This window comes from Zalophus californianus, chromosome 4 (assembly GCF_009762305.2).
Source record: "Zalophus californianus isolate mZalCal1 chromosome 4, mZalCal1.pri.v2, whole genome shotgun sequence".
NCBI classification, from domain to species: domain Eukaryota; kingdom Metazoa; phylum Chordata; class Mammalia; order Carnivora; family Otariidae; genus Zalophus; species Zalophus californianus.
In genome coordinates this window covers 119,450,498-119,463,342 of record NC_045598.1, presented here as the reverse complement: position 1 = coordinate 119,463,342, position 12,845 = coordinate 119,450,498, and the positions used below count along the sequence as shown (strand labels likewise).

General features: G+C 39.5%; 1 protein-coding gene across 6 annotated transcripts in view; it reads left to right on the top strand.

Moving 5' to 3' along the window:
- NSMAF (neutral sphingomyelinase activation associated factor) overlaps positions 1-12,845 on the top strand; it is a 72,006-nt gene that overhangs the window by 11,939 nt on the left and 47,222 nt on the right. For all 6 annotated transcript variants that reach the window (XR_003523120.2, XM_027612051.2, XM_027612043.2 and 3 more), the window contains exons 2-5: positions 6,104-6,193; positions 8,890-8,968; positions 9,066-9,133; positions 9,216-9,252. Coding sequence is in view for 5 of the 6 variants with exons in the window: in XM_027612051.2 (XP_027467852.1) it covers positions 6,104-6,193; positions 8,890-8,968; positions 9,066-9,133; positions 9,216-9,252 (274 nt within the window). In the remaining variant the exon portion in view is untranslated. The remainder of the gene's footprint in view (positions 1-6,103; positions 6,194-8,889; positions 8,969-9,065; positions 9,134-9,215; positions 9,253-12,845) is intronic.

The window sequence follows — 12,845 nt, the reverse complement described above, 5'->3', positions numbered from 1 at the left end:
GAATATGTAACTGATGTAGATTGAAAACAGGAAATAGCCACACAGAAAATGACAGGAGAACTTAGTCAATGCTTAGTGAGATAGAATTACGGTTTCTTGAGTTCCCTTGTTGAAATTTTGATCTATTTTAAGGCAGAGAACTTGAGAACTTTACAAAATTCTGAATATTAAAGAAAAACTAAGTAGCAGTGCTGGAAACCTTCAGAAAAAGTAGTCCATATCAAGTTGTTTATCACTGAAGCCCAGGAGGATCAAGAAGGATTCTGTCATAACATAGAAGTAGATTTTTTAGAAGGCAGATATTGAAAGTTTCAAGGAAAAAAAAAGATAGCTGTTATTACTGGACAGTTCTGGGATGGATATTGATCCAGAAAGTTTTGAAACTGTTGAAATTCAGAACATCCAAGCGAAATGGTCATCCAGAAAATCAGACAAGCAATTAAACATAGGATGGTTGTACAGGTAGTGTTCCTCTGGGCTTATAATTTTTTTAAAAGTGTAAATTAGGAAGGACAACAACCAGGGACAGATTAAGAGGATGCCACAGGCCTGCACAATTAGCATCAAGAAAGTTAAAGCCCCAACTGAGTGGTGGCTTTAAAAAATGCTACGGATTAAAAAAAAATCTTTTTTAAGTTTCCTAAAGTTGAATTTAAAAACAGGCTGCTGCCTAGGGCCCAGGCTGGTAGTGGAAGTTGATGTATAACAGAGGAAGTGTCTTGTGTACTCTGTTAATGATACTGACCTTCAGACTGGAAATGACAGGATCAGCGTTCCTAAGACGGATGAAGATGTGTGCTCCCTCCAGGCTGCCCGGAGAATTTGAGTTTGGCTCCACAGAATTGTTCAGTGATCTAAGAACTTGGAAAGGTGCAGAAAGAACATATGTGCGTAAGTCAGTTTAGTGCTCATTCTAGATCAGATTATTTATAAACCACTAGAAGAGGAAGTTGTTGCCACCAAGCTCCAGCATGAATCCACTGTAAAGTCACATCATGCTAATCTCTTTTGACGGAGTTCTGGCTGGTAGGTCAGGAAAAGGCATCGGAACTTTGTCAGAGAATAAGGGTAGTTTTTTTTTTTTTTTTATGTCTTAATAGCGGAATTGAGAAAGGAAATAAATGTTAGTAGATAGGCGGGGTACTGTGTGTCTGAACAACTGTATTCAGAGGTTCCTGTCAAATGTATTACGGGGGGAACATTTTCATGGTGAGTCACAGGACTGTGTTCTTGCCCTTGTCTTCAGCATTTTTCTTAATGTCCCCATTTCAGAGCCATTTTAAGAAGCTCACAAAAAATGCCCAATTTAGTTATACCAACTCTCTAAGTGGTAGGGGCCATAGAGTCTAGTCTGACCTGAGGATAATGGTAGGGGATCCAGAGTAGAGATGGCAAATGCAAGGGCTCTTGGGCCTTTCCTGTGCCCGTCCATGTACACATCGCTACAGCATCGGGTACTTTCTCCGACTGAGCACATAACAGTTCTCCTCAACACAGTGAAACCTCTCCAATCTAGAAAAATGTTGGACCAGCCAAATCTTCTGGATCCATTATAAATACTGTTCATCAGTAGAGCGTTGAGGGGTGGTTGAGTGGGCATGGGTGCAAGGTTACTCTGAGGGCTGCCTTGTGTGAACTTATTTTATGTTTTGGTGGAGTGTTGAGTAGGATGTTTTAAAATTTAGGTGACATGAGGATGGGGCCGCATCTTTTTAGGAAAGTTAAGTTGCTGAATGAGTAAATTTATCAAAGAGAATCCAAAGAGCCCACCACAGCACTGTAAAGATGGATTAAGCTAAGGAATCCCCAGGGGCAAGGCCAAGAGTGTCCTAAAGAAAACATTTAAAATTATAAAAGTGATTTCACAGAACGTTTTCCTCCTGAGGATGTGGTTTGAAAATCGTTCAAAATACCATGAAACTTTATTGTAATGATTTGTACATACAAAAATTTTAAAGCAGGTGTAACTGAACACTTCAGTAGAAAGAAAATGCACACTCAGAAAAATTCCTTTCTTAATCCTTTAACTTTAAATAATATGATTTGGTTCTGTCTGTTTACATTTCTTACAAAATATGCATCTTGGTAAATTAAGGAGGATGTAAGTTAACTTGCCAAAATAATGACTTCAGTTCTACAATAGTTGCTATTAGTTTTTTTAACTACGGTCAAAAACACATAACATAGGCTTACCATCTTAGCCACTTTTAGATGTATAATACAGTAGTGTTAAGGACTGTGGGTTGTGTGGTAGTTGTATTTTTAATTTTTGAAAGAACCTCTATACAGTTTTCCATGGCAGTTACACCATTTTACAGTCCTACCACCAGTGGGCAAGGGTCCCAATTTCTCCACATCCTCACCAACATTTGTTATTTTCAGGTTTGTTTTGTTTTGTTTTGTTTAATAGGGTGTGAGGTGATTGTTCATTTGTAGTTTTGGTTTGTGTTTTCCTGATGATTAGGGATATTGAGTATCTTTTCATATACTTTTTGGCCATTTGTATATCTTCTTTGGAGAAGTATCTATTCAAGTCTTTTTCCCATTTTTTAATTGGGTTATATTTTGTTTTTCTTGAACTGTAGAGTTCTTTATATATTCTGGGTAGTAACTCCTTATCAGATATGTGGTTTACAAATATTCTTTCCAGTTATTTAGGTTGCCTTCTCATTCTGTTGATTGTTTTCTTTGCCACACAGAAGTCTTTATGTTTGATGTGGTCACATTTGTTTATTTTTGCTTTTGTTGCCTAAGTTTTTGGTGTCCTATCCAAGAAATCATTGCCAAATACAATGTCATGGGGCTTTCTACCAAGTCTTCTTCTAGGAGTTTCATACTTTCAAGTCTTGCATTTAAGTCTTGAATCCATTTTGAGTTAATTTTTGTATGTGATGTTAATAAGGTCCCAATTTCATTCTTTTGCATGTGGAAATCCAGTTTTCCCAGCACCATTTGTTGAAGAGATTGTCCTTTTCTTCTTGTGTGGCCTTGGAACCCACATTTGAGCACATATGTGAGGGTTTATTTCTGAACTCTATTCTGTTCCATTGATTTATATGTCTGTCTGCTGATTTTGAATTTGTTTCAATTACTGTAGCTTTGTAATATGTTTTGAAATCAGGAACTGTGAGGCTGCCAGCTTTGTTTTTCTTTCTTGATCGTTTTGTCTATTCAATTCCATATGAATTTTAGGATTTTTTTTCTATTTCTTTAATAAATGCCATTGAGATTTTATTCCATTGAATCTGCAGATCACTTTGGGTAGTATGGACATTTAATAATAATATATTGTAATATTATATATCTGATATTTAATAGGAATATATTATTTTTCTTTTAAAATATATAATTAATATATAAATGAAATTATTAATATAGTTATATAATAGGGTTATATATTTTTTATTTTTCTTTTTTTTGAAATGTACTTATTTTTAATTCAAGTATCATTAACATACAGCATTAGTTTCAGTGTTTAATGTAATAATTCAACAATCCTGTACATTACTCAGTGCTCATCACAAGTATACTCTTAAACCCCTTCACCTATTTCAGCCATCTCCCCACCCACTTCCCCTCTGGCAACCCACTAGTTTTCTATATATGAATCTGGTTTTTGGGGGGTTTTTTGTCTCTTTTTTCTTTACTCATTTGTTTCTTAAATTCCACATATGAGTGAAATCGTATGGTATTTTGTCTTTCTCTGATTTATTTCACTTAGCTTAATGCCCTGTAGATCCATTCATGCTATTGCAAGGAATAGGACTACCTTTTAATAGTTATATGGAAGAGCTGGTTGTCTATGAGGGCTACTTGTGTTTCATAGCAATAAAATTACGCCATTGTCTTAATAAAGATACTTATTTTATTTTACCCTCTCTCTGAGAGGAGGAGTGGGGAGATGAAGAGTGGGAAGATAGGGTTATATAGCTCCAGCCCAAGCAAAGGGTTTCAGGTCATTAAGGCACAAGCTAAAAATAAGGGGCAAGGTAGCTAATAAGTATCTCTCTGATTTAACCTTCATGGAAATTATCTGATGCATCAAAGGACTATTCTAGCAATCCTAACTTTTGTGATTGTACTGTAATCCAGAATAGGTATTAATAGTGAGCATTTTACTTTGAGCTCTGGCATTTTAGCCTATGATTAATTCTTATTCATGGATTTAAAGACACAAATAGGCTAATAAAAAGTTACCTATTAGGATGGTAAAGCTGGTTCCTGCTGTCATTATTCTTAATTTATGAGTTATTTTTCTTTTGGTTCAAATTTTCTTTGTAATGAGCAAAGTCCTGTTCCATGAATATAATTTCTTCTTTGTAAGTGAATTTATTATAGGCTTTTGACCTCCTGTTCTCTGTATTGTGTCTAGAACTCCAAGTTGTGTTCTTCTGCTTGTTTTGGTCTAGTTCTTTCATATTAGAAGCTGGTGATCTTGGGTTAGCCATTCCTGTTTAAGTGTGAAGCACGTAATTCTGTGTCACTGTGGGCGGGCCTTTTCTGCTGGGCTTCAGTATAGAAGATATTGTAAAGACCTGGCTCTTTCAGATATTCCTATCCATGGGTCTTTTCTCTACAGCTGTTTTGTTTCTTCTAAAAATAATCTACGAAGCTGTTACTTGGAATGGTTATGTCTTCCTACTTTTTTACGCCATAGCCCTGCTCTCCACTGTGCTTGATGTCTAGTTTGGAGACTCTTGCTCAGTTTTTGTCTAGAAAAACCAGAGTACGGTAGGATAGGCATCGGGGGAGGAATCTGGGCTACTGACTCACTCAGACTTCCCGCTATCCCCCGTACGTCCTTCCGGTCTTCTTTGTACCTGATACCTGCGATTTCAGGACTTTTTGGAAGTCCTCTGACTTGAGTTGGTTTTCTCCTGACTGGTACCTTCTACTGGAGGGTATGTGCTGTTCTCGTTTCTGACCACTGCTGATTCCTCCCATCTGCTTTCCATTTCTCTCAGATTTGTTGCTCTCATCTTCACTTGTGACTCTTCAGTTTTCTTTGCTGTGGTTTTACCATTTAAAAAATATTTTCATTCACTCAGATTTTAGTGGTGCTTCCAGAGGGAGCAGAAAGAGACATACACATTCGATCAGCTATGTTTATTGGTGATACCTTCCTCCAACACACCCGAACTCCAGTCCCACGCTCCCCTGAGAGTATTTCCTATAACTCTAGATGCCACTGATGTTTCCTGAACGAAAAACACTTGTTTCCAGTTATTTGCCATGTATTTGTTTCTGTAGCCATACAACTGAATTAATATCTTTTCTTATTACCTTATTGTGTTTTTAAAAGTTTAAAACACTTGGGCGCCTGGGTGGCTGAGTTGGTTAAGTGTCTGCCTTCGGCTCAGGTCACTATTCTGTGGTCCTGGGATCGAGCCCCACAGCAGGGAGCCCTGCTTCTCCCTCTCCCTCTGCCTGCCGCTCCCCCTCCCTCTGCCTGCCGCTCCCCCTGCTTGTGCTCTCTCTCTGTCAAATAAGTAAATAAAATCTTTAAAAAGAAAAAAAAGTTTAAAACACTTAAAACTTTAAAAAGAACTATATTTTAATCCTATTCTGTTCAATTTATTCAACACCAAAGCATTAGACTGGTTATTACAGGGAAATATCTAGAGTCTGCCTCTCAGAGGCATATGATCTTGTGGAAGTAGTAGGATATATGCAACCAGCCATGAGGCAGAACACTCGAGCCAGAGGGGTGTGCAGTCTGGAAGGTGAGGTAGGGAAGCCTGGTGGTCAGCCAGCCGAAACAAAGGATGAAAACTCCATAGGTAGGAAAGCCCCAGGTTTGGTTCAGGCAAGAATAAGTTTTAGTTCATGAAATTTGTGGTTTCTCCTAAAGGAATTTAAAAAAAAAAAAATCCACCTATAAGTAAGTTTTATTTATCTTTGGCTCGGCTGGGCAAGTCTGTCTGTTGCTTTCTCCCACTGAATAGAGAAGAGCATTTTGTGTATAATATACACCTAATAGGTATTTGTTGATTTAATGAATGGATAATCACTTTGGGAGCAGATGCTTTAAATACTCTGCTTTCTTTTGCCTAAAAAATAATAAACATGAGGTTTCGTTTTGTTCTGGTTTTTCCAAATTTAGATTTTCCTTGCTCCTACTTAACTTGGAGGAATACTACTTTGAACAACACACAGCTAATCATATTCAGAACAAGGGCGATCAGAATGAAAGGTAAGGAAGATTTTTGGATCTCTACAGAGATGGTCATGTAGATTTGTCCCCCTTTTATACTGGGAAAGTAACGGGAAAGGAGGATTTTGAAGTTGCTATCATAACTTCAGATATTTTCTAAAGCTGAGAAGCACTGTGTACGAATTCCTCTAATGTGGGTGTCTTAACTCAGCTGGACAGGACTGATTCATTCCAGCTGCTTTTTCCTGTATCACTTTTGTACTTGCACCCTCAATTATTTGGTATGGTGTTATAAAGTAGTAATCGTAAAACACCAGAGTGGCATAAAAATCAGTACTTTCAAAATGAATAATTTGATTTGAACTGGAAGCAAAGTCAGTCTTCTCTATATTGTAATCATTACTGCTTATTGCTATGAAAACAGATTCGGTTTCTTTGGCCGTAACTTTTGAAACCTGTGTACAAAAATGTGCAATGAAGTGTTTTGTTTAAAATGCCAACTTGGAATTAAGATCAGAATTGTTCCGGCAAAATTGTATCTACTAATGATTTCCTTTGGGGATGTCCCTTAACTATAGGCCACAACTTGAACATGCTTTGATATTAAATAAACTCTTTAATTTTTAGTGTTCTTCAGGTTTTATCTTGAAAGGACCATCAAAGCCATGTGGTATTTGTTTAATACAACCTAAAGTGAAAATTACTTAGCTTTTTGGGAGCTTATGACATGTCATTTCCTTAGCATTCAGATTAGACAGTTATTGTTCCTTGAAAGCAGCACCTTGTTTTCTTACTTCTGGAATTTTGCTCATATTCTTCTCCCTAATTCCATACCTTTGTTTTTCCTCCCTATACTCCTCTGCCTCATACCATAAAATGTCTTGCTTAAAATTAAGTGCATTTGTTTATTAAAACACAAATATAAGCTAGCAAACTGAAACCTGTTTTTGTAATCTTTAAGTTATTATTAGAGTTCAGTGGTACGACCCATGGAAGTGAATTCAGTGATATCTAGCAACATTTCATGTGTGTTAACCTATTGATCTAGCAAGGCTACTTCTAGGGAACTATCTCAGAGGTACCCTGGGAAATAAAGAAATGGACATATGTACAAGATTATTTATCATAACACTACTTGTAATTGCAAAATACTGGAAACAATCCAGTGGGGAACTGATTGAATAACAATGGCATGTCCTCATAATGGAGTACTATGCAGCTGTAACAAAGGAATGAAGCAGCTCTGTATAGAGCTGTGGAGTGATCTCCGGCATATATTTAGTGCAAAAAGTAAGGGGCAGAATACTGTGTATTGTATGCCATCTTTCACGTAATTATGAAAGGAAAGGAATACTTTTTGTTTCTGTTTTTAAAAACTAAAAACATTTTAAATTATATGTTTAAAAAAACATAAACTAAAAGCTAATGAAAGCGATTATCTACACAGAAGAAGGATCGATGGGGAAATAATATAAAATGACAACTAGACTTCTCTGAATGTCCCTTATTTTATAACTTTACTTTTGGAACTGCAGAAATATTTTACATATATTTTAATATAGAATTAAATTTCAGAAGAAATAGTAAATCTTAACAATCTAAAAGAAAATGAAACAAGTAAACTGAACTATATGTAAGTTGGAAGGTTAACCACAGAGAAGAATTATTTTAATCAGCTTCACAACATAGTAATTTGTGTCTCTGGTGAGATATGACCTGAGTAGAAAAAGAATTGCAAAAAAGGTTGTAAATGTTTCAGTAGTATTATCATTGTTAGTAATTTGGGTATTATTAATTTGAAACTGGTTTATTCACATGTGCACATAGATTTATATAGTTAAATGAAGCAAATGAGTAATATGTTGATGCCAAGACAAGACTTTCAGGATGAACTATAAATCTAATAGTAAAGGAGTTAAGTTAAAAGCCTAATCTTACATTTGAATTGGAAATGTTTATATGGATTCATATACTTTTCTCTTAAAAGAAAATGTTTTCTAGCTCTTCCCTCGGGAAAGGCCTAGAAACAACCCCATAGCAATGAGATTGTGCTCTCTGAATACTGCTTCCCACAAAAAGGAATGAGGGCTCTTTGAGAAGTGGTTGAGTCTAAGTCTGAGGCAGGCAGTACGGGAGATGAGCCTGGCACATCTTGTCCTACTGGCAAGTAAGGGAGGTATCAGAAACTACTGTACATTGAATTAAAAGGACACAAGGGCCAACTTGAAGAACTGGGCAACAAACGGGACAAACTGAACATCCAAAAAGAACGATGCCTGCAGTGGTGGAAATGTATCAGAATCATTAAAATCCACAAGTTCATGAGCTCTTTAGATTGCCTGGCAGGGATCCCAGGACACCAACTCATTATCCCAAAACTTGATAAATAGAGGTAAAGAATCAAGCATTTTTTTCCTGCTTTCTTTGTACAAATTGTACTTCAAATCATAGAGAAAAACTGTACTCCAAATCATAAATAAATACTGTAAAGTTGTTCTTTATGGATGAATTCTAGATAATAAGAACAGAAGGAGTGATAAAAATTTCAGTCCCTAATGAATAATGGGATCAGGTTGGCAAACCATCGGCCTGGGGTCAATGTAATTAAAATTAGTTACATTGTTGTTCTTTCAGTTAATGCTTTAGTTATCTACTTTCTAGTTAAAATGTATTATGATTCTTTTGTGACTTTTGGTTTGTTCACTAATAATAATCCTTTATACTTTGATCCCTAGGAAAATCAGAGGCTCCTTAAAAATATGTTCAAAGTCAGTTATTTTTGAACCAGATGCAATATCCCAACCCATAATTAAGGTAAATGCATTTTAAATGTGAACAGAGACATTCCTACTTTTTGTGTATATTTTGTCCTTGCTTATTTTTGTAATATTTCTCTCTCAATTTTATCCAGATTCCTTTGAGAGATTGTATAAAAATAGGCAAACATGGAGAAAATGGATCCAATAGACACTTTGCAAAGTATGTCATTGTCACTAACTGTTTAATTTTACTTCTACCTAAAAAAATTATATATATTTAATGACTTTTATCTGCATTGTAGGGCAAAATCTGGGGAGATTTCACTCATTTTCAGTCAGGTAAGAAGCACATAGTAAATATTTTCCTAACTTTAGTGAACACACACACACACACACACACACACACACTTTTTTTTTTTTTTAGCATAGTGACATTATTTATAGAAATCTCAGATGAAGACTGTTGGAAAAGATGTTTACATGCTTTAAGGTTGAACCATTGAGGGGCGCCTGGGTGGTGCAGTTGGTTAGACGTCTACCTTTGGCTCAGGTCCTGATCCCAGGGTCCTGGGATTGAGTCCCACATCAGGCTCCCTGCTCAGTGGGGAGCCTGCTTCTCCCTTTGTGTGTGCCCTCTCATCTTTCTCTCACTCTCTCTCTCAAATAAATAAAATCTTAAAAAAAAAAGATTGAACCATTGAGAACTGTATTTTTTTAAAAGCTGTGATTCTCTCATAAGATCCTTAATTTTTTTTTAAGATTTTATTTATTTATTAGAGAGAGAGAGAGAGAGAGAGAGCGCACACGAGCAGGGGGGAGGGGCAGAGGGAGAAACAGGCTCCCCACTGAGCAGGGAGCTGGATGCGGGGCGTGGTCCCAGGACCCTGGGACCATGACCTGAGCCGAAGGCAGATGCTTAACCGACTGAGCCACCCAGGTGCCCTGAGGTTCTTCATGTTTATAAAGTTGTATGATGCCTGCAGGCTTGTGGTTTCATCCTCAGGAGTCCTGACAGCGTGTGGGGGTTGAGCTGGAAGCACTGTGGTCCCTCCTGTGGTCTCCGAGCCATTTAGAAGGTGGGAGGCCGGCAGCACAGCACCGAGGGGGATCTCAGGGTGACTCGTGGTGACAACTAAGGCACCAACTCAGGATGTGCCGTCTCGTACAAATTACGAGGCTTGGGTCCTGACCTTTTTTTCATCCCAAATTTATTTGGCATACATATATGTTCCCAGTATCGTGCTCGATACCGGCAACACAGAAAAATTAAAACACGGTTTTTCTCCTATCATACACTTATATCATCTATAGACTTTTTTTTTTTTTTTCTTATACATGAGATGGGAGTAGAGGGCCTCTCCCACTTGCTTTTTGCTCTGGATTTTACCTTCTTCATCTCTAAAATGAGAGGGTTAGAGATCATGTTGCCCAAACTATGTGCAGGGCCCTGGTTCTGTGAAGTGTTCAAAGGCAATTCCCTCCGCAGTCAAGTAAGTGTAGGAGAAGCTGTGGGAAGCAAAGACACAGCTTTCTTTACTTCAAGACTTGACTCAAAACCTCAGCAAACAGAGAGAGAGTCCAGAGGAAGTGTCATGAGGGTCTCAAGGAGGCAGATGGTTGGGAGTAGAGGGTGCTCCCAGCGGTTTTTGGACCTCTTACCACTTCTGTTCATGGAACACTTTTTAATGTATATTGAAAAGTATTTTATGAAAGCCGGGAGATATCAGATTAGGTGATTTTCTAGGTCTGCCTTGCCTGAGTCACTGAATCTTACGGAAGAAAACATTTCGCAGCCTATCTTTGACTTGATGTTGTTTTAACCAGCATGTTGGCAAGCAGCCGTAGCCATCTATTACTCCGGGTGGTGGTTGGGGGGCGACAGAACGCCATTATTAATAATTGTGACCTGCACCTGTGCTCTCATGATTTCTGAAGTATTCTTCTGCATCATGGCCTAATGCTAATAAATCCATATCTTCAAAGGAAGAGGTACTTTTTCAGTCAGAAGTGTGGTTTCCGTTATAAAAATTATCCATTTTAGTGTATTTACAAACTTATTAGAAGAGGTCTCGTGTCAGGCAAACTCAAAACCAGCTTCACATTAAGGGGTAATCAGTCAGAAGTTACTCTTTCTAGAATTACTTCAAGCTTCCTGGATTGAGTATACAGTAAAAACAAAACAGAACAAAAAAACCAACTTTTGTGGGTTTTGATTACCATAAATGGTCACACTGTTTCAGAAATATGTTATGGTCCTTTAGGCTTTAGAGAGTTTTGCTTCCAAATTTTCTTTTGTAGAATAAAGAGGGGTGTATGTGTGTAAATAATAGTTTTTATTCAGGCATTTATATATTCAGTAAATATATTCAAGGTTATGAAGCTACAGGAAAGAACAAAATATCCAAAGCCCCTCTCCTCACGGCCTTGACGTTGAGATGGGGGCAAGCGACAGGAAGCAGGCACCTTCTGTAATGATGACAGTGCCGAAAGGACAGAGGGGGAGGAGCACGGGTGCCGCCGGAGAGAGAACGGCCAGGGGCGCCGGCCAAGGAGCTGCGGGTGAAGGCACAGCCCTCCGGAGGCCTGAGGGAACGAGCCAGCCAGTGTCTGGGGCGGTGGACGCCCTGGGAGGCGAATGTCCTGGCGGGTGGCAGGTGCAGTGAGGATGAGTGTGCCTGGTGGGGCAAGGCTCAGAGGGCAGCTGGGGAGAAGGGTTGGAGCAGTGGCCGGGGCTATGTCATGGAGAGCCTACGGGCCACAGTAAGGAGTCCGAATAAAGCACAAAAGCGAAAATCCTCTTCTCACGGAGAGCTGAGAAGAGGGGCGCCGTCTGCTTTGTATGTATTTGTACATGTCTTGGAGCCCCGGTAGAGAATATGCTGTGGGGGACACATGCCTTTAGGGGTGCTGAGAACCCAGAGGTTTTGGACCAGAATGGTAGCCACGGCAGGGTGGGAGATGGTCAGTGCCTGGATATATTCTGAAGGAAAATCCCACAGTTGTGCTGATGGGTTAGTTGCAAGGTACAAAGGAGAACAGTCAGGAATGACTCTAGCAGGGTGGATAGCCGTGCCCTTTACTGCTGTAAAGAAGCCTGAAGAGCAGGCTTTGTTTAGAACGTGGCCTCTGAGAGGAACAGGCTGGTGGGCGTTTGGCAGTGGTGTGGGTCTCAGGGAGGAGGCGGAGATGAGAAGGAGAACCTGGGTAACGCCCTGGGGCTGGATGAGGCTTCCCAGGGGCTGAGTGTGCACAGAGCAGTCTGGTCTGAGGACGACGGCTCAGCAGCTCCGCCAGGGGGAGGTTGGGAAGACAGCGGGTCTGAAGGAAGACAGAAGGAGCAGCAGATGAGGTCGGGGAGGGCCAGGAGCGGGGGCTCCCTGAACTGCTTCAGGAAGAGCCATCAGCTCTGTCGTGTGCTCTGAGAGACAGACTCGAGGAAGTCCTTAGAACAGACTCTTGGGTTTGGTGACATGGAATTCCTCTTCACCTTTTAGGACCTTCTCAGGACTGGATTCCGTAACGTGGTGCGGCTGAAAACCTGTCCTGAGCCCAAGAGAAAGTACAGTCAGCTCTTGCAAAGAGTTTTGCCACAAAAAGGAATGGAAATGGCAAAACGAGGATATAAGACAAGGGAGGGTTTTTATCTATGGTTTGTTTCTAATGGGAGAGAGTGCAGCGAGCGTACTACCACAGAAGCAAACGTTTTGAACAGCTGACAGGTGGAGGGAGGTCTACATTCTGTGGCCTCGTCGAGTGAGTGGTTTTGAGGGGCCCAGGCACACCCTTCACCAAAACAGGAGGGAAGGCAGGGCTCAGGGTACAGGCTCCGTGTTGACGGCTCTGGGGGTGATGTTGCTTGTTGGACATGGTTACTGACATACAGTGTAGTATCAAACACCGTGTGCCCAGATCACCTCTAGAGAAGAGAAATT